The sequence below is a fragment of the Pseudorasbora parva genome, chromosome 3, assembly GCF_024679245.1.
Source record: "Pseudorasbora parva isolate DD20220531a chromosome 3, ASM2467924v1, whole genome shotgun sequence".
Classification (NCBI taxonomy): domain Eukaryota; kingdom Metazoa; phylum Chordata; class Actinopteri; order Cypriniformes; family Gobionidae; genus Pseudorasbora; species Pseudorasbora parva.
This window is the reverse complement of record NC_090174.1, coordinates 56,040,443-56,061,288: the sequence shown is the minus strand read 5'-3', so window position 1 is coordinate 56,061,288 and position 20,846 is coordinate 56,040,443. Positions and strand designations below refer to the sequence as shown.

The 20,846-nt window shown below is 37.6% G+C and overlaps 1 protein-coding gene across 1 annotated transcript; it reads right to left on the bottom strand.

The window, feature by feature from the left end:
• Positions 1-1,757: 1,757 nt before the first annotated feature.
• On the bottom strand, positions 1,758-19,806 carry lrp13 (low-density lipoprotein receptor related-protein 13). Its single transcript, XM_067439560.1, has 21 exons — positions 19,654-19,806; positions 18,310-18,483; positions 16,900-17,109; positions 15,075-15,275; positions 14,778-14,987; positions 13,752-13,981; positions 13,526-13,655; positions 13,042-13,229; positions 11,796-11,979; positions 10,496-10,708; positions 9,826-10,009; positions 9,325-9,526; positions 7,828-7,992; positions 7,496-7,696; positions 6,089-6,632; positions 5,533-5,652; positions 5,336-5,443; positions 4,862-5,095; positions 3,136-3,457; positions 2,950-3,058; positions 1,758-1,843 (listed from the first exon to the last, which is right to left on the bottom strand). Exons 1-21 carry the CDS (start codon positions 19,703-19,705, stop codon positions 1,817-1,819), a joined length of 4,008 nt encoding a protein of 1,335 aa, XP_067295661.1. The 5' UTR covers positions 19,706-19,806; the 3' UTR covers positions 1,758-1,816.
• Positions 19,807-20,846: the final 1,040 nt, after the last annotated feature.

Here is a 20,846-nt window from a genome sequence, read left to right as displayed (position 1 = left end):
CAAGAGTGCTTTAAAAACAAGACCAAACTTGGGTCTTTATTCCAAAGACACTCAGCAGATTATTGCTAAAGTGAAACGCAATTCAAAAGATGAAAATTGTGGAAGTTAAGTTACTGTAAATTAACTACTAAATTTTATTTAAAAATATTTTATAGTAATTGTTGTAAAATTTAAGTTGACGTCAAAACAATTTAAGTTCCTGTGAGATTTAGGCACTATATAACAGCCACTGGGTGTCATCCACATTTCATGGATTAAAAAAAAAGTTTCCCAAATTACTGTTTTCACAGGATGAATGAGTTAAGCTTTCAAATTATATCTAATTTAATGATAAATCACTAAAATATGATAATTTAAAAAAAGCAGCAAGCATCTCGCCAGTAGGATGGTAACAGTTAAATGCTTAAATTGTTTTATTTGGACTAACCTAACCTAATAGAATTAGAGCGATTTTTAACTATCAATATCCTCCTTGGTGTGAATGGGCCTTAAAAGATCATTAAGTGAATATATTGCCTCTTAAGAGAAATCCCAGTCTCATTAACAATCTTTCTGTTTTCTGTTAGATTCAGTGACCCTCAGGGGGTCTGGTGCTTTTAGCCCATCGGTATTTTGTGTTACTTGGCCGTCCTCGGATGCAGGGAGGAAGACACCAGGGAGAATGACGAAACCAGGCTGAAGGTTGTTGGAACCAGACTGGCCAGGGGAAAGGGGTCCGTCCGCACCCATCGAGCTCCACTCCTTGGGGTCGACGTAGAAGAAAACTGGTAGTTGGTCATTGTTTAAACCGTCACCTCTGGGGGGAGGGCAGGGGACACCAAAAGTCACCGGCTGCACCATTGATGTTGTAGGACGTTGCTGTGAGGTAACTCTTGGCCGTTGGGTCACTGGCCTGGAAACGGAAGGTCTGGCACGATCAGGGATGTGAATTACAGGAGTGAAGTCATTGTAACGGTCCGGCTGAATGAACAGATTAACCTGTTCATATCCATGACCAAAACCCAGCTGATGTCTGCGTTTTTCTCTCTGGATCATAAAAGACAAAAACCTGTTTATTTGAACTGATTACAGTTTACTGAAACCATTCATTACGTCTGTGACAAGTCATTAAATGCAGTTTAATTATATTTTATAATTAAATGCAACAATATTAGTTTAGTTACATTACATTTAATTATGAATTAATTTAAATTATATTTAATTACATTTATTAATTGCGAAACTCACCTTATGCAAAGGTGAACCCACTGGAAAGCCAAGGGCAACGCTTAGTAGGCTGACAAAAATAAGATTCTTCATCCTATTTTAGAAAAGATTAACGGATTTTATGCAAATTACAAGTATTTAAGAGTAAAAATTGAAACGAAATCGTTACCTGTCGATGTCTCAGTCGTCCTCTAGTGTTGTACCTTCCTATGCAGTTTTTAAGTGCTAAACCTCTATTGAATTGATGGTCATTGTAGGTGGGGTCAAATTTTTCCAGGCAGCCCCACCCATTATCTTCCTTCCCAAACTTGTGGTCAAGGAGATCATTTCACAACAGGTTTCTTAAAAATTGACTTTAATCTTTCATTTTGACAGGTACAGTGTGGTGCTGTGGCAAAACTTAATTTCTGCTGTACTTATGTGGTAAACCAAGATATCAGTTGGCATCCAAGTTGGTAAGTTTCAAATGATTTTGCCTTTGGACCCATTAAAAAAAAAATAAGTACAGAATGATGGTTATGAAACAGTTTGATTACAGATTGCAAAGTTAATAAACTGTAACAGGACTTTATTGCAAAGAAACCAAGATGCTACAGCTGACATGATGAAGCTAGTCCACAGACGTTACCACGGTTTCCTAAAGACAGAACAAAGACAATGTTAAATCTTGTACTCTTCACATTAAAAGGAATAGTTCACCCAAAATGACATTTGTCAATCAGTCACCCTCATGGCGTTTTACAGCCAAAATATGGATTTTTCTGTGGAGCACAGAAATAGAAGTGTACCAGTCTCAGTTGTCTTGGCATAGATGAATTAAGTTCCAAAGACTGAAATCATGGCAAAACCTTCTAACAATCTTCACTCATGGGAATATTTTTCATCAGCAGTGAAATGAAAAATTAAGATTTTGGAATTAAAAGAGGGTGAGTAAATGACAATTTTTGGGTTATATTACCATTTTATCAGGGGTGTAACCATACACGAAAGTCACAGTTCAGTGTGTACCCCCCAAAATACTCTAAAATTGGTCAATCAATCAATTTGAGTAATAAATGCTGCGCTGTAAAATGCTGGTTTGATTAATGTGTTGTTCATAGCCTATGCTAGCATTTTCAGGGAAAGAGTTCATTAACGTGGTGACAATGGCGGTTGCACAGTTCAATTATGCTTTTTCAAGAAATCAGGGAAATTTGAGCAAGGGGGAGAAAGAGCCTACTTCACTTTCACGAGAAGACCGCAAGTAAAATAGCACCCGAGGCATCCAATTTCCAGGACACCTCATCACTGGACTGTACTGAGACTAACTGAAAAATTGGCAGTGATAAATGATAGTCTCATAACAGTGGAAACAACTTAATACTCTATGATCATATAGATAAGCGTAAGACATCACAAACCATTAACTGTTTTTATTTGCATACTTACAATAAAAAAAGTTAAAGCAAAACCCCCGCAGAATACCGTTTTCTGCAGTCTCGGTTTCCTTTCCTTAAAGCTTGTGGAGAGTCAAATTAATTGAAACTATATAGGCTACTAGAAAGCTATAGCGTGCCATCTGAACTCTTGTTTTAGTTTGGTGCTGATTGTCTTTTCCGTTATGTGGCGGTTGGCAAACAGCATTGCATTAACGCATGTGCCCTCTTCTGGACTGTAGTGTGGATTGCCTGTGACTATGTCATCTGAACTGTGATGGTCCAGGAAAAATGCATATAGTTACACCCCTTCATCGTTATTTCCTACCTCTGACAATTCTGTCTCCTTTCCATTAGGGTTTGCTGAAGATGGCTTTTGTACGCTCTCTAGTTCCTTCATGCCCGTTTCCTGCACATCCACAGCCTGTGCTCCTTGCCTAAACACAAACATACTGTAATCCTCAATACCAATATGATTTTAACTTTGAGTAAATGAAAGTAGATTACAGCGTACCTCTGATTTGCGGCTTTTCTCTTTTGGATGATGCCGACAGCAACCCCAAGGACGACAACAGCGACACCCAGTCCAACCCCTCCGTACACAATCGGCCCCTGTGAGAGCCCACCTGAACCATCCTGGCAATGCTCTCCACCATAACCTGCCTCACAGACGCACACGGGCGCTCCGTTCTGGGTCACACATTTACCCTTGCCGTTACACAGTGAGTCACCACATGCCTTAGACTCCACGTTCTCTGGAATGACAGTCTCACTTAAACCTGGACGAAACGATTTAGGATTGATCCGAACGGTTTTTGGTTTTGTATCTTGGAGACCTGAGGAGTTAAAACAAGAATAAACAAAGGGTTATTATAGTTAACTAGGAAAAAATACATAAATATAACTTCCAAAAGACAACTTGAACTAAAATGAAAACAGAAGCTAGATGAAAATTTATAAAACACAGCAGTTCATGGATAGCACTGATATATAGGCTTACTTAAAAGGGGTACTTCAGCGCTGGGAAGATTAATCTATTTAAACTGGGACATTAATGTAGTAGAAATGAAGTTTTTGAATTGTGCCTTCTAGACTGAGAAAATAAATGTATTTGTCTCATGGGGATGAAAGAACAGTTCCCAGAATGTGTCGCTGCCCTGTGAGGCCACTCCCAAGCAAACTACTGGTTTACTGTGACTGTTCTCCAATTGAACTCCTTTTATGAAAAGGAACAATGGGAAAGTGATAAAGTACAATTAAATACTGAACGTGTCTGTTCAATATAATGAGCGAGTCGTTGAGCGAGTGTCACGGCACAAACGCTGCAGGAGTCAGATTACATTCACCGTCATGAGGAGAGCTGAGGTAAATCGCGACAGTGCTTGCAGCATACAGTCACAGTGCGTGTTCGGTCTGGGAGCACAATAATTTGAATATACTCCAGGGTTTCTACTGACAGAGCCATATGCTAATCGCTGAAGTAACCCTTTAAGACCATTACTATAGTTTTGCAGTTCTTATTACTATAAAATAGGATTAGGGAAGTCATGAGAGATTACATTTACTAGAATTAAGAAATGTTGAGAAGTGTTAAATTGAGAAAAGACTAAATGTTGAGAATAAACATGCTTTAATAGAGTTTAGAAATTTACAAAAAATGTTGAGTACTCAATTTAACTCTTTTTTTTCTAAAAATAAAGGAAATTCTCAGTTCATTGCATATGAATATAGGACATAACAGTCTCAATTGACTAACTATTTTCAACTCTCAATTTAATTAGTTTCTCAAAACACTACTTCATTTTCAAAATTGAGTTTAAGCTTGTATAAATTTAATCTCAAGATGGTTTAAAAAAAAAAAAGGCCCTAATCCTTTTGTACTGTAAATGTATATAATTAAATTAATTCTGAATTTATAAAATTATTTAAAGCAAATGAGGAAAACCTACAATCATAAGCATAATTGTCAAGAAAGTGTCCTAAAAAGTTAAGCTTATTTTTAGGACAATTATGATTTGCATTGTGCAAAATTTAATTTCCTATTTTTCTCTTTTGATTTAGGGGTGAAATGACCTTTACATTATTCACAGGTTTGAGATTCTTATTTATGGTGCATACACGTTCACCTCAGTGACTACCTGTGCATCAGCATAATCCACACTTAAAGCTAACTTTTCCCCTTCCCAAATTGTAAAAAAAATAATAATTTAAGCCTAAGGTTGGGTTGGGCGATTCCTCACAGTTCTCATCAGAATGATCTGGGCAGTCGGCGACACCATTGCAGAACTTCTCCAGAGGTAGACAGAGGTCCTCACTAAGGCAAGGTTTGGTGCCTTCAGGACAGCGGGGGTCTGAGCTGCAGTCTTTGCCATTGACAAGGCGGTGATCATGGGCACAGTGGCACGTCATTCCTCCAGGGAACGCAAGACACAGGTGACTGCAGCCTCCGTTACCATTAGAGCAGAGATTAGTGCCTGAAATAGGAAACTAATTAATGCTCCATAATTTCCATGTATTTATGCCTTTGAAAGAAAGGACAGAAGAGGGACCAATAGGAGGGAAGAATGAGATCAGGAAATGACAGGCAGAGGACACGGGTTCGAGTCTGGACTAAAGAAACAAGAATCTGCTACCACTGTACCACAGCATCTACAAATGCCCAATGGCCCACAGTTAAGTGAAGTTTACCAGGTTTGAAATGATTTCCCGCTCACCTTTTTGTCTTGACTTTGCAAATGCTTTCAGATCGATGATCTCAGTGTCCACTTCAAACCACGGCTTCCCCATATGCTCATTATCACTGAACCAACACTTAGTGGAGCCTAAACAATGGACAGATTATCAGGTAAAAAAACAACAAAAAACACCTTAAGATTGTATGGGGAAGTTGTGTTCTTCCATACCAATGTACCTTTTTTAGTAATCCAAACAAGCACTTTGTTAACCAAAGCAAATGCCGTTAAGCCGTCTTCTGTCTTTATTTCCTTGTATCCAGAACCATCTATGCCAACTGAACCAATTACTGCAAGACCTAGAGAAGAGACCATTTTAAAAGGAAAAGTGTGTAAACTGATCTTACTGTGTAAAAACTACTACATTACAAAATCTTTCTAGCTCAAATGTGATTCCTTTGGGAAAAACAAAAGTAAAACATTAACAATTGACAAAAACCAAAGCAATAAAAAAAAAACAAGTTAACAAAAATAAAATGCACAAATTAAACTATTCAAAGTACAAATAAATAAGCATAATCAAATGAATCATAAATCAATGCTGAAATTCAGCTTTGAATCACAGGAATACATTTTAAAAGTATATTAAAACAAAACCATTTAAAATTGTAATATTTCACAATATTACAGTTTAATTTAAGCTTGATGAGCATAAGAGACTTCAAAAACATTAAAATGGTAATGGTTTCCAAATGGAGCAGTACTTTGTGTACACATACAAGAAAAAAAGCTTACCAGTGTCAGCCCAGTACAGTTTATTCCCTTCATCTGTCAAGAGCAGTGAGGTTGGCCGCACTGAAGTACTCCACACCACTGTCCTGTTCTGTCCATTCATAAAGGCACACTCCACCCTGGTCATCTGACCTTCCTGGACTTTGTTTGAAAAGCAGAGGCGTCCACTGTGTGGGTCCAAAGCAATGGATTCAATGGCTCCGACATCGTCCTTTATCAACACACTGGTGTGCTTGCCATCCGGTGAGGTGACCTGCAGGCCAGGAAGCTTCTCACTGCTCCAGTACACATTCAGTGTGATCCAGTCCACGGCAAACACGCGCAGCGAGTCTTTATGTAGCTGGAGAAGTTTCCCACGAGGCACCAGCGCGGCGTCCTTCATCTTGAAGAGTCTCACAACTGGCTGACCACCATCGGACACGTACAGGGTAAGGTCGCGAAGCACTAAATCTAACATGGTTGACTTGTCCATGTTGGGAAGGTCCAAGCGGCGATGTTCAGGCCAGTTTTTCAGGTCCACACCACTGTGGCGGTTCTGTAAATAAATCTGAGAGAAAGACAATGTTTAATACAGAATTTGCATAGAAGACTTGAGATGTATGACGTTCAAGGATTTCTCTTAAAACTTTATTAGAACCACTGAATTTAAATAATTCAGTTTTAGCTTACAAAATCTGGAATTTATACAGCTATAAAATGTACCTCAAATCCATAAACATTGTTTTTGCTGGAAAAGAGTGACATGCAAAATTACTGATTGGTTTGTGGTTTATCATATTCTTACCGATGTTTTAAAAGCAGTCATGTTTGCTACATCCACGTTACCAACTGTATGACTACAATCTAGGTGACATATCCTTCCATATTGTAACATTTATCCGAGTGCAATGAATTGTTAAATGTAGGGCAGGCACATTGTTCTATCCATTGGTTAGGATAGTGTTCCAGGCACATAGTTAATTAATTTAGCAAAAAAGATGCAATAAAGTCTCATTTCATGCTTACATTACACTTGCATGCCATAAATTATCAATAATAAAATGTTTCCAAACATATGCAGGGGCACAGCGACTTAAAATATATTTCTTTTATTAATTCATTACTTTTGCGCTCTCATTTGGTGCAACTACAGGTGCGCATTAACTTAACTGGATCATATGTGGTTTATTAAAACGTGCATCCATCAGGGAAGCAGACTTAATGCATTCAAATATTGCTTTCAAACAGGCCTAACTAACCTTTTTCCTGACCATGCTAGAATCAAAGAGACTGTTTCAATTGTCATTCACCACATTTTGGCAAAAATCACAGCAAGATGAATTTATAAGATCAATTACATAAACCACACTTATGAATTAATATATTAACTTATAACATCTAATTTTAACCATCAAGTATTAATGGCAAAACCTGTGTGACTGCAGCAGGAGAAAGAAACAGCAGGAAGGAGGAGTCTTTGGGTTTGGAGCAGGTGAGGCCATCTTCATCCAACATCAACTGAGATGGACACTTGCAAACGGCCTTCAGCCCTGGTGCTAAAACACACAGGTGAGAGCAGTGCTGGGAAGCACAGGGGTTAGAGACACCCTCTTGGAAAAGAGCATGAATGACCTGTAGAGGCACAAGCACCAGTTACCCAATTTGAACTTCATTACAAATTACACATGTACGTTTCAAGCAAGCAAATACACACTTTAAAAACATCTGTTGGGTTTAATTTGTTTGAGTGCTCAAATACTTGCCTTCAAACCGAATGGCTGTCCAGGACGTTTGAGCAGGACTTGGCGCTGTTTGCCTGTGGTTTTGAGAGCTCTCTGAATGGTTCCTCTTTTAGTGTCAGACCAGTAGACCTTATCATTGAATACAGACACCGAGAATGGACTGGGGGTCTCCATCAGCTGCAAGAGCTGCAAAATTGTGGAAGAGAGAGGAGGAGAATTATTGAATGTTTTAAAAAGATGCTGGAATAGTTGATCATTTTCAACTTGGAGGACCCATATCTATCTAGTAGAGGACAGTAGTCACACTTCAAGTATCTATACATTTTATTAAATTCCAAAGTATATTAACTTTGAGTAACACTTTAGTTTAGGGTCCAATTCTCACTATTTAGTTGCTTTTTAGCATGCATATTACTAGCATATTGGCTGTTTATTAGTACTTAAAGCAAATATTAAAGCTGTATTCTGCATGAGCTTCCTAATTCCTAAACTTAATTACAACTACCTTTCAAAATATTAATAAGCAGTAATTATGATTTTTAGGCAAAAACCACAGTTGGTTAATAGTGAGAATTGGACCCTAATCTGAAGTGACCTTTACATGTCAAAGCATTTAATTTCTCCATCTGAACTGAAGAAATAACCACTCGATCTGAGAAGCAAGAGAACGGTGTTCGATTTGTGAACGAGCCAATTCATTCCAATAAACACGTTGAAATGGTTCAAAGAAAAAAAAAAAAAGAACAAGTCACTGGCAAATCTGATAATGGCTGTTCTTGAATCAACTCAGATTCAATGATTGTCACAATTTTAGTAGTGATTATAAACGAAAATCATATTCAGGTTCCTTTGATATTTATGAAACCAAGGCCGTTTAAGCCCAATTAAATGTTTGAAGGTGGACATGTCTGCATTTGCCTCTCCATCTGTAGCAGCTTCAGATAATATCAACTAGAATGTTTGCATAAAGTTCCTCTTACAATCTTACTACATTTTCCCTAATTTTAACACCATTCTATATGGTACATTTCCCTTATTCACACTTACATTATCAGCAACTTTAATTGAGTATTATTGAAGTTTAATGTTTTGATGGCGTGTAATCATTTTTTGGTAATACAAGTTTGCTAATTTGCAGATTACATAAACTTTTCCTAGTGCAGTTAACAAGGACTAGTCCAAGTAGTGCTGGCTAGAATAAATGAATAAACATTGATCAGTACTTCTTACCCATTCAATTTCACTTTAGTAAAAGTACCTGATTTTTAATGTACTTAAGTTAAGTTTATGTACACTTGAGTAAAAGTGCAGATCTCCTAATGAACAATTACTCAAGTACTTGAGTTGTGTATCAACAGAAAATTGATTGATGGACAGGATTGTTCATCCAAAAACAAAGTACACAACTATAAACATTCAGGTACTAGCAGAGCCTGTTAGAAGCTACCATTTTGCTCTATTATACTTTTTTTTTTAAATGCAACAGTCCTCAAAATGCATTGTGGACACAACCACTACCTTAATATCTCCTCCATCAATATTGGCCGAGCCTATACACTTGAGTTTCTCATCCGTCCAGTAGAGTCTCTGATGAATGTTGTCCACAGTCAGACTGACCGGCCACCGGAGAGAGTGACTGACCAGCACACGTCTGTCTGAGCCGTCCATCCCTGCTCTTTCTATCTGAGCCTCGTCCCCAGTTTCTGACCAGAACATTATTCTGAAAGGATGACATCAGGGTCAGCTTACATAAGACTTTCCCAATCAGTGATTCCCAAATATGAAAGTGTAACTAATATACATACACACAATATTTTATGTTAAACATTGACTGAAACATTAGTGCTCACTGGCAGCTCTGTAAATCATATACAGCTGCCAAACATGCCAGAAACATTATGCAATCATGATCCAAACCAAGCAGCAGGCAGAATGTCTGGTTGCTTGATGTTAATTGATTTAATAATGTGTGGCAAAAATAAATCTGAAAACCAAGAATGACGACAAATGTTTACTCACCCTTTCTGTGGCAGCAGAGCGATTGAGCGAAGCTCCCCAAGATCTTCACCCAGGATTGTCACACGATCTGTGGTTTTGCTGGCATCATTTTCCAGTCCCACTGCATTGATTTGACCTTTGACGCCATCGGCCCAGTAGAGGTTTCTCGCAACCCAATCTACTGCCAGACTGTGTGCATTGATACCTGACAAAGATAGAAATGCAAATTTAAGAGCAAGTAAGTCTGTGACATCAAAAACATGAACTCCAAAAAACCAGCCATATTTAAACATTGTGCGTTTCAATGAAACATGACCTGTTGAGTCATGGTCAGGCAGTATCATAAATGTCTGAATTTAATGCCCATGTCATTTAAAAATTAGTTTAGTACAAATTTTGAACCAAAATGTCTGTGTAGAAACCTTGAATGACTAAGTGGATTTAAAAATGACAAATGTTACTCATTGGAACTTATTGTATCACCTTTAACTGTATTATTTTTACCATTTACATACTATTATAGTATTCCTATTTTATATTTAGCTTTAATCTACTTATTTTTTCTGCAGTTTAGTAACCCCAACATTTGTCAAATTTTTATTTTATTGGTTAAAGTGTCTCATAATAGTTGTTTATTCAGTTTCAGAAAAATATATATTTTTAATACTTTTATTCATAGGTAACTACTGACCTTTAATAATGGTCCCTTTGCTTTTCTGATCCAGTGACAGCCATTTTATGTTGTCAGTGTTGAGGTTGATCCAATACACTTTCTGCTTCTGCCAGTCATAGTCGAGTGACAGGACAAAATGCTTTTCTGACGAGACGAGAACGTCCAGACTGGAGCTCCTCAGACCCAGCAGAAAGACCTCAGACTGCACTGATGCCAGCAGGTACGGCTCACCTGAGACAGAATTGAAGGTGAATGAATATACTGGAGTGCACCACAGTGTGTTTGCTTTGTATTAGTGACCTTTCCCACATGTACTATTTTTGGAATAGCATACTACCATAGGGGTACAACAGGGCTAAAGAAACACCTTAAGGAAAATTTGCTTTTCATTACTTTATGTATAATTAATTACTTTTTATTTAACACTGATGGAGCAACACATTTGTTTGGTTTAAGAATATTGTATAAATGTATGAGGTGGTATCCAGTATTGATAGGCCTTCAAATACTTTAGCACAAGTTATGTTTTACATGTTCAAAACAATGACTTCAGAAAGTTTGAGGTTTACGGTTTTTGATAAATAAAAAAAATTACTCAAACTCAGTTATCATTAAAAATACAGAAAAAAGTCAAGAGGAGTTTCTGAAATTACTAATATGCAGTATATTTACAGTATTAATGACTATGATGATTCATATCATTTGTAAATGTATTATAAATATGGTGGACACCCAACTTAAATGATTAACCATGTCACATCAAGAAATTTAAGTCAGCCAACTATTTACAGTTAATTGTGCACTTAGTCCTAACTTAAGGCACTAATAAAACTGTTGAAGGATCACTAGTGAAAAGCAGATGTTTAGATAAGTGCTGTGATGCGTTTGCCATCTAGTGGTTTAAAAAAACAAACAAATTTACTTTCAAACCCAGTCTCCTTTATCCCATTGAACATCTACTACTGCATTTCTACAGTACGTTTACCGTGTATACATGCAGTACTCACAACCCATTACATCTGCTTATATATACAGTATGCATCACTAATGTGGAATATTCTAGCCCACAATGCTTTCATTTGTGCAACAAGAATCTTTTAATTAGGCAATTTAACCTCTTTGAAATGCTAAATAGTTTTATTTTTTTAGATAACACTAGGTGAATTAAATATGCATCCAATTAGGTAAAACAACCATATTTAAAATGTTAGTTGCACATGCATAGTTTTACACCTTTTTTCCTCAGTGTGCATGCCACACTGTGCATGCCTGTATTGCACCAGAAAAAAAGTGCATTAAACTTTTGCTCATAACATACCTGTTATTTTGCAGCTGCGACCATCAGGTTCCAGAACATAACCTTGACTACAGAAGCACACAAATGAGCCCTGAGTGTTGTTACAATAGTGTGAACAGACACCTGGATGGTCCACACACTCATCTACATCCACACACACCAGACCATCATCTACAGGCTTGTAGCCAATCCTGCACCAACAGCGCTATAGAAAATAACAGTAAAAGGAGGCACAAAATAATATTAGTAAGCAATAAGAGACCAAGCACCAAAGTGAGAGGTTGCATCTTGATATTGCTGTGCTATATTGAAACCAAGCACATGACCTGAAAACAACCAGTCTGAGGACAGTGCCACTAACTGGTCAACATCAGCCAGATTTCAAGCCAAGGATTTTTATTTTTTTTTATGCGAAAAAAGGTCGTGTTAACTGATGTACCTGATGGAAATGCCAATTATTAATAATTCTGCAAATGCCAACAGTCTTTTAGCTTTAGCGTATAAATTCTATGTCGATATGTCAAATGTCATTCTAGTTTGGACTGACTGTCAAAAAAAGGGCTTTAGTGTCAATAAATGTGCAATACTGTCAGACAAGCAGTCCCATTTCACTGTGATTTCATTAACATTTCCTAATTTAGTAATTTGCCTGTTATTCGTGAAAATGGCAAGTAGTAAACTGGTGAATTTCAATCGTCTTACTCTGCATTTAACAGACATTCAGGACACAAAATATAATTTACGATACACCAAATTATGCATGAAACGACCTGAGGGCAGATTGGGGCATGCTGAATATAACTATTTTGTAAGATCAGCCAAATTATCTTTCTGCTTTTTAAATTTCATTGAAACTTTCCTACCCAAATTTAGGTTGTATGATGGCAACACCTGATGTTTTTTTATACATTTAAATAATTTTATTCAGAGAGGATGTATTAAATAGATATTTATAACGTTAAAAAAGTATTACAAATGTTCTTTTCCAATTTATTAAAATAATCCTAATTTTTTTTTAATTTCCACAAAAAAGATGAGAATTCAGTTTTTTTTTAAATTAATATTAGTTATGTTTTATATTGTTTACTGTCTTTATAAAAATAATTGCAGCCTTGGTGAGCATAAAAGACTTTTAAAAAACATTTTAAAACTTACACACCAACATTTTATAACTATTGCATTTCTATTTTGTTACGCAAACTATGAGCCTGGTAGCTTTTAATATTCAGACATTTTATAATATTAGGACAGAAAGAGGAAGTTGTACCGTCCCTGTAGGTGTGCTGTGACAATCCTGTGCACACTTTGACTGTTCAGAGCATTTGTCTGTCTGGCAGCTTCCGCCCTCATCAGAACCATCCGGACAGTTAGTAACCCCATTACAGAGCTGAGACAGGTCCACACACTCCGAACTACCACACTGGAACAGATGAGGAAGACAGGACACACTCGGACCTGTTAAAACACAGACCAGACGCTCATTAAATGGAGTGACTCTCCCAAAGCTTTGAAATAAATGCCATTGATCAGCCATTAATAATTGTTAAAGGTATCTATGACAAGTGGTAGGAGAACTGTTAAATTAATTGTTCACAATAAGAACAGGAATGTGTATTAAAGTAAATGGAGTAGAATAGAAAAATAGTGATTATGTCGACTCATTTCTAATGTTTAAAGCATTTGGGAATTCTCTTGCATTGGGGAAGGAGCTGGGCTCCGCCTGTTCCAGTATAATAACTGTAGAAACTCACAACCAGATTCGTCGCTCCCATCCTTGCAGTCTTCAGAGCCGTCACAGCGCCAGGTTTGTGGAATGCACTGCGTTTTAGAGGAGCACGGCCACTGAAACTCCCCACACTGCACTGGAATCTCCTTACAGTTCTGTTGCACGTGAGAAAGTCAGTCAGATGGTTGAGATCCCAATCATTTTCATGTGCAGTGTTCCTTTAGTGTGTTTTTGGTCATTTAAATGCACACCTTCTCATCTGTGCCATCCTTGCAGTCCATCTCTCCATCACACATCCACTCGTCCAGCAGACACTCCTGGCTCTTGGGACAGCGGCGTTGTGTGCTGCACGGCGGAGGTTCAGCGCAGTCCTCCTCATCAGAATGATCTCTGCAGTCTGGGTGTCCATCGCAGCGCATACCGACCGACACGCACTGACCGCTGCTGCACCGCCAATCAGCACTGCTGCAGCTCTCCTCACCTATAGGACATGACGTGAAAGGGGATTTAAAACATGAGTGATCTGCGGCCGTGAATGAAAGCCCGTGCTCATTTGAGTTTCGGTTTAGAATTAGAACCAATACATAAATAAACATTAATTTTCCAGCAGTGAAGTATACCTTAAATTCAAGTAAGGAAAAATAAAATAAATCATGGGATGTTTACTTTCATAACCATGCTTTATTGTAAAGCTGATCTCAGACTTGCAGAAACATGCATAATGTAGCAGTTGTTAATTTAGTATCTTATTATAGTATTAGTTTACCATTATAGCATTTCATATTTAATGCGCTTTGATTTGTATATTTGCAGTTAATTTTAACTTTACATTTTAGTAATAGTTAGATTAGATTCCTTTAAATGCATTATATTTTCACTTCAATTTCTCAGTTAGTTGCCAAAGCAACATTTAGTCCAGAAACAGTTTAGTCCAGTTAGAGTTTGATTGATTAATTTCTGTTCCCAAAAAAAACAGTTTGTTCTTTACTTTGGGACCACATACGAGACCCCATTTTCACCCAAAATAGAAAACAAAATGCGTTCTGGCCGCTCATCCGCATGACAACAGCGCCTGGCAGCTAGAGAAAACAAACCTTGAAATGGCTATGGCAAATTAGTTTATCTAAAATGTGTATATTTTCCCTTATTTCAGGTGAACGAAAACTTAATTTCAATGAGCAATTGACAATTTTAACCCCACACCCACAAAAAAAAAAAAAAAAAAAAAAAAAAAAGTCAACCAAAGTTGCTGCCTCAAGAAAGATTTAAACCCCTACCACAGCTGGCCTCGTCGCTGCCGTCCGCACAGTCGGAGTCTCCATCACACACGAAGGATTCTGGGATGCAGCGTGTTTTGTCACAACGATGAGCGCAGTCCTCCTGCTTTAAGCAGTCGACTTCATCTGAGCGATCCTGACACTGAGCCACACCGTCACACACCTGCCGTCGTTCAATGCACTTCTTACCATGTGCACATTGAAACTGACCTGAGAACAGATGGACAGAACACCAACACTCAAGCAGGAATGTACTGTAAAAGTCCATGAATGAATGTTACCATGTGGTTTACGCACCAGATTCACACTGCACAGAGCACTCTTCTTCATCAGATCCGTCCTTACAGTCCAACTCTCCGTCACACAGGTGATTATACAGTACACAGTCCATCCCGTCTCTACATAACTTAGAGCCGATAGAACAGCGCAGGGGTCCTTTAGTTGCAGGAATGTTTTCTGCAACTTCCTCCACTGTATTGTCTTCCTCCTTGATGCCATCTTCAGGGTTAATTTTGGAGCCGGCAAGAGAAAAAAAAAAAGCATGTTTTTTGGAAATTGTAGTTTCCACCACAGACCAAAATAAAAAGGTATAAGAGGTTCCATCTTTCAAAAAGCCTCGCAATTCTGACTATTTGCAATTTGGAGTTTATAACTTGCAAATGCAGATTTCTCAAATTCTATAAAAGCCAGAATTGCAAGATACTGTAGAACACCAGAATTGAGAAGTATAAAGTCTGAGAATGAGAAATCATGAGGAAAAAAAACTCAAGTACAAACTAGAAGTCTTTAGGCCTGTTGGATGAAGCTGGTTTAAGTTGCTACCCACCCAGATTAATTTGAAAAAAAAAAAAAAGTGTTTTCAGGGTCAAGGTGAATTGTTTTTTTAGCAGTTAACATCAGCACCAATAACCTTGTGATGTAAATAGATATATAGATCAGGCATAATGTTATGATCCAACAGGTGAAGTATACCAATTCTCTTCATGGCACCCGTTAGTGGATGGGCTATATAAGGCAGTAAGTGAACATCCCCCTTAAAAGTTGGTGTTAGAAGGAAAAATCGGCAAGCGCAAGGATTTGAGCAAGTTTGACAAGCGTCAAATTGTGATGCTATATGACTGGGTCTGAGGAGCATCTCCAAAACTGCAGCTCTTGTGGGGTGTTTCCAGTCTGCAGTGGTCAGTATCTATCAAAAGTGCTCCAAGGAAGGAACAGTGGTGAACTGGCGACAGGGTCATGGGCGGCCGAGGCTCATTGATGCATGTGGGGAGTGAAGGCTGGCACATGTGGTCCGATCAAACAGACGAGCTACTGTAGCTCAAATGGCTCAAGAAGTTAATGCTGGTTCTGATAGAAAGGCATCAGGAAACAGTGCATTGCAGTTTTGTGTATTGGGCTGCATAGCCACAGACCAGTCAGGGGCCAAACACTGGGCCTGTGAACATCAGAGCTAGACCACTGAGCAATGGAAGGAGGTGGCCTGGTCTAATGAATCATGTTTTTCTCTTACTGGGGAACACATTGCACTAGGATGCACTGTGGGAAAACAAGTTGGAGTACGTGTGATGCATTGGGCAAAGTTCTGCTGGGAAACCTTGGGTCCTGCCATCCGAAGCATTGTTGCAAACCATGTACACCCTTTCATGGAAACTGTATTCCCTGGTGGCTGTGGCCTCTATCAGCAGGACAACCAGCCCTGCTACCAAGAATGGTTCAGGAATGGTTTGAGGAGCACAAGTTTGAGGTGTTGACTTGGCCTCCAAATTCCCCAGATCTCAACCCAATTGTGTTGATCAGAGTTAGATCCATGGAGGCCCCACCTCAACTTACAGAACCTGCTGTTAACATCTTGGTGCCAGATACCACAGCACACCTTCAGGGGTCTAATGGAGTCCATGCCTTGACGGGTCAGGGCTGTTTTTGCAGCAAAAGGGTGTTTATTATTTCCTAATAAACACAATATTAGGAAGGTGCTCATTGCTTAATGTTATGCTCGATCAATATACATAAGTGCATGCTTAAATATATGAAGCATGTATTCTTTTAAGCTCTTTCTAAACCTACACAGATGATTTTACACCTCTAATCAAGTCTATAATCCAGTAATACATAAAACCCCTACCACAGCTGGCCTCGTCACTGCCGTCCACACAGTCGGAGTCTCCATCACACACAAAGGATTCTGGGATGCAGCGGGTTTTGTCACAACGATGAGCGCAATCCTCCTGCTTAAAGCAGTCAACTTCATCCGAGCGATCCTGACACTGAGCCACACCGTCACACATCTGCCGTCTTTCAATGCACTTCTTACCATGTGCACATTGAAACTGACCTGAGAACAGATGGAAATAGTGCTCTGTTAAATCATTCTTCTAAGCCTACAACAAATGGCGATAGTTGATGTAACGCATTACTGTAATTTAATTACTTTCCCTCTGAAAAAGTAAAGGGAAAACCTATTCTGTAATTAGTTACTTCTGATGTAAGTGCATCATTATATAGACTTAAACAACAGACTACACTACAATTCTATACATCTATATGAATTTAAAAAGTGGTTAGACTTCAACCAAAAAATGTGAACAAGGCCAGAGAATAAAGTCTCCATGGTGTTATTTTAGTATTGAGATAATGTAGTTTAGAATTGTTTTAATGTGTTCTGTCTTCATTTCAATTTGAAAGTTAGTAATTTTATTTGATTACTTTCCATTTCAGTTTTAGTCGTTTTAGTATATCAAAAAATACTAAAATGAAAATGAGATGTTGCCTTGGCATCTACTTTAAATGCACTGATACTACATTTTTCTGCAGATACAGCAGATTATTCAGAAATGATATCTGCTTAAATGGCTAGTTTGATTTTATTAAAGAAAAAACCTAGAAAAAAACCAAAATAATATTCAATGACTATTTATGTTCAGATATAAATACACAAATAAAACAAATGTTTGTAGAGCTACAACTCAAATGCACACAAGGTAGTTTAAAAGAAACTCATGACAAATTTAAGCAAACATGCCTGTATAATTTGAACTATAAACTTGAGCGATTACAAGACACCTTTCAATGTTCATGCATTTTTTTGCATGGCAATCAGTCACGTCATATTCATGAGCGTCAAAACGCTGTTTGTTTGAATCGTTTTAAATTTTAAAATGGACAGATTATGAACGCTGGGACTTATCCATAGGGATTCATAGGTTCAAATAGAGCCGGATAAGACTTAAAACAGTTAAACACATTGTCGGTCTAAATTCAACATCCCTAAAATCAATACATCATTTTTTTCACAAAAAGTATAAGTTGCAGTCTTACAAGTTTCCACCCCCTTTTGAGTTACAGTATATAATCGGCCCTGATCATTGACTGTTTTTAAACAATTGTCAGCTGATGGTGAAAATAACTGCTTCTGTCAGCAGATACCAATTATTCATGTTATATTGATGTATTGTTATATTTTATTAACCCTGCATTCTGGAAAATAATTTGAGAATTAAATAAAAATGTTTGTAACAAGTGTATAAAAACATACCTATGCCGCAGACAGAGGCACATTCATCTTCGTCTGAGCCGTCAGGACAGTCAGTCTCACCATCACACACATGGCTGTAGAGCACACACTCTGATCCATCCTTACAGGGTGTGAAGCCCAATCTGCAGCGCAGGGGAACATGTTCAGAAGCCTCTGCAGCCAGAACACATTCAGCTAGAGAAGAGACAGCACAACATCAATTACTGTAATGCACTCATTTTAAATTCAAAGCATTACAACAAAAACTACCAAGATGTAGCCTATTAGCACAATTTAATCATTGTAGTTTTGTTGGGAAGAAATCATTTAACTCTTCTGTGCCCTTTGCGCAGCGGTCAAATGACCAATTTTCTTTTTAATTTTAATAAAATTAGTGCACTGTATTCTAGTTTGATAATGTTTGAGTAAATATTGTATTTTTAGGGGATTTTTGCTACTAAATTATATTTATGCAATAGTTATCCATTTACTCACTTTTTGAGCATAGACCTGAAAGTGAAATTTGCAACTTCGACAGTTGTAAGTCTTGAATGCTTATGGGGCATAGACTCAGCTTGGGCTCTTTAAGGAAGAAAGTTGGTAAATTGCTTTAGTGAAAAGTGTAAAAAAATAAACTTAAATTGAAGGTATAGAATTGTATGCGTATTATGCATGCCATTTTAAATGAAATCTAACAAAACATATTTAACTCTAAAACTGCGAGGGTCCTGAAACTGCAGCCTCCGGTTGTGCAGGAATATACTACTGGCTGTATCGCACATTTGAGCCTAATATCTCAAAAAGTGAGCTTTCAGTAAGATTTTGGTTTAGTTTCCATCGGAAATAAACGGGAAACAGATTTCATCTAACACGGACAATACAAGTGAGGCTTTGTTCAGGATGATTGAACCATTTTAAACCATTTCCATGATTTTCTGTGTTCATGATGTGTCTGAATAGATGAAGTAAAAATAAAAACATAAATGTGGGTCTATAGGCTCTATATAGCCTATACAAAAAAGCATCTTTTTTGTTGGTCAAATTAAAAGCAAAGGCAGCTTCAAATTGTAGAGAAAGAAGTTTGTATTTCGATGCATGCAAATTAAGGCAGTGCCTGCAAGAATGCAAACTATAAAGATACAATCAGAGAGTCTTGAAATAAATACTAAATTGTCTATGAAAGTGAAAATAAAGTGGTTTATTCTAACAGGAGGAATATAGTTTGCTATTCGTTTGTAATTTCGTATGCAGCGACGAACACCGCCACCTATTGCTGCCCTAGTTTCTCGATATCTGGACGAGTCGCCTAAATCGGCGGAGGAGGAAAATATTACACTAAAGTTAAATGTGAGACTTTCATCTGACCTCTCAGTAGCAGAAGGATTCCTGAAGCGATGCTCAGCAGCGCTAAACACATGACTGAAGGGAAAAGCGAGTCAAAACTCCTTAGGTCACAGTGTGCCGCTTTAAGCGCGCGAGCAGCTGCGATCGATGCGGTTTAATTGATCAGATGATTGACACCTGAGTGATGATGTCAGATTTAATAGGCTAGCGGCCCTGGGCTAGCCTACCGAACACAAATGTAATAAACGGTCTACTTAAATTAATTTCTATAGCCTAGTTATTTTTATTTATTTATTAGAGTTAATACAATATTACCAATGTATTACCTTATTATTAATATTAACAATTATTATTGAAATAATACAGTAATATCAAACACAATTTATTAGGCTACTGCTACCTTCTCGTGCTATTGGAAATTTCCTAAGCTTCCCACTTCTGAAGTGATTACAAGCATTCAAATTGTGACTTGAGAGCACATTCATGACCAAATTTGAAACTAGGAAACTATATTTACGATAATGCCGATAGCACGTGAAGGCAGCATAAATTCCATAATTTTATTTATATTATTAGTTTTAATACTTATAGGCTACTTTAATTAGTGTCATATATCATTTTATATATAAACATATAATTTTATTATTATAAAAAATATAATTTTTTATCATTATAACATTTCATTTAGTTATTTAATATACTAAAAGTTAATAATTAATAATGTGCATCTTGTCAGGTTGTGGTTACGTTGGCAATTTTTGCTGTTGATATTCCCAGACACTAGAGGGCGATAAAGCGCTGCGTTCTCCTCTATAATCACGATCAAAAAACATCAACAGAAAGAAGAAACGAGCAAAAATGTATCATAAAATAACTATGAGGACACCATAAACAGTATTCCTCTTTACATGTTTTGGAAAAAAGCTGGAATATGTATCATTTTAGCGCATGTTTAGCTGTAGTGGCAGGTGTAACTGTGGCGTGCCTCTTTCATTCTGGCTTTTACACTTCTCACGTCTCCTTTAAAACTCACACAGTCTTCGACTCCCAGAGACATTTGCCAGGTTCTGTTTACCTTATGACCAGATATGTTCATGAATCTCTCCGCAAAAAGCGAGGACAATTGTGGAAAAACAAAGACTCAAATGACGAGCTTGTTTTAACTTTGACCAACTGCAAGTAAGTTGACTTAAAGACACTTAGTTGAATGTCTA

Coding starts and splice junctions, on each gene's coding strand:
- lrp13 (XM_067439560.1), bottom strand. CDS start 19,705: ATGTGTTTAGCGCTGCTGAGCATCGCTTCAGGAATCCTTCTGCTACTG. Junction 18,484..19,653: donor AATCCTTCTGCTACTGAGAG/GTCAGATGAAAG, acceptor TCTCTTCTCTAG/CTGAATGTGTTCTGGCTGCA. Junction 17,110..18,309: donor TGCCTCTGTCTGCGGCATAG/GTATGTTTTTAT, acceptor ATCTGTTCTCAG/GTCAGTTTCAATGTGCACAT.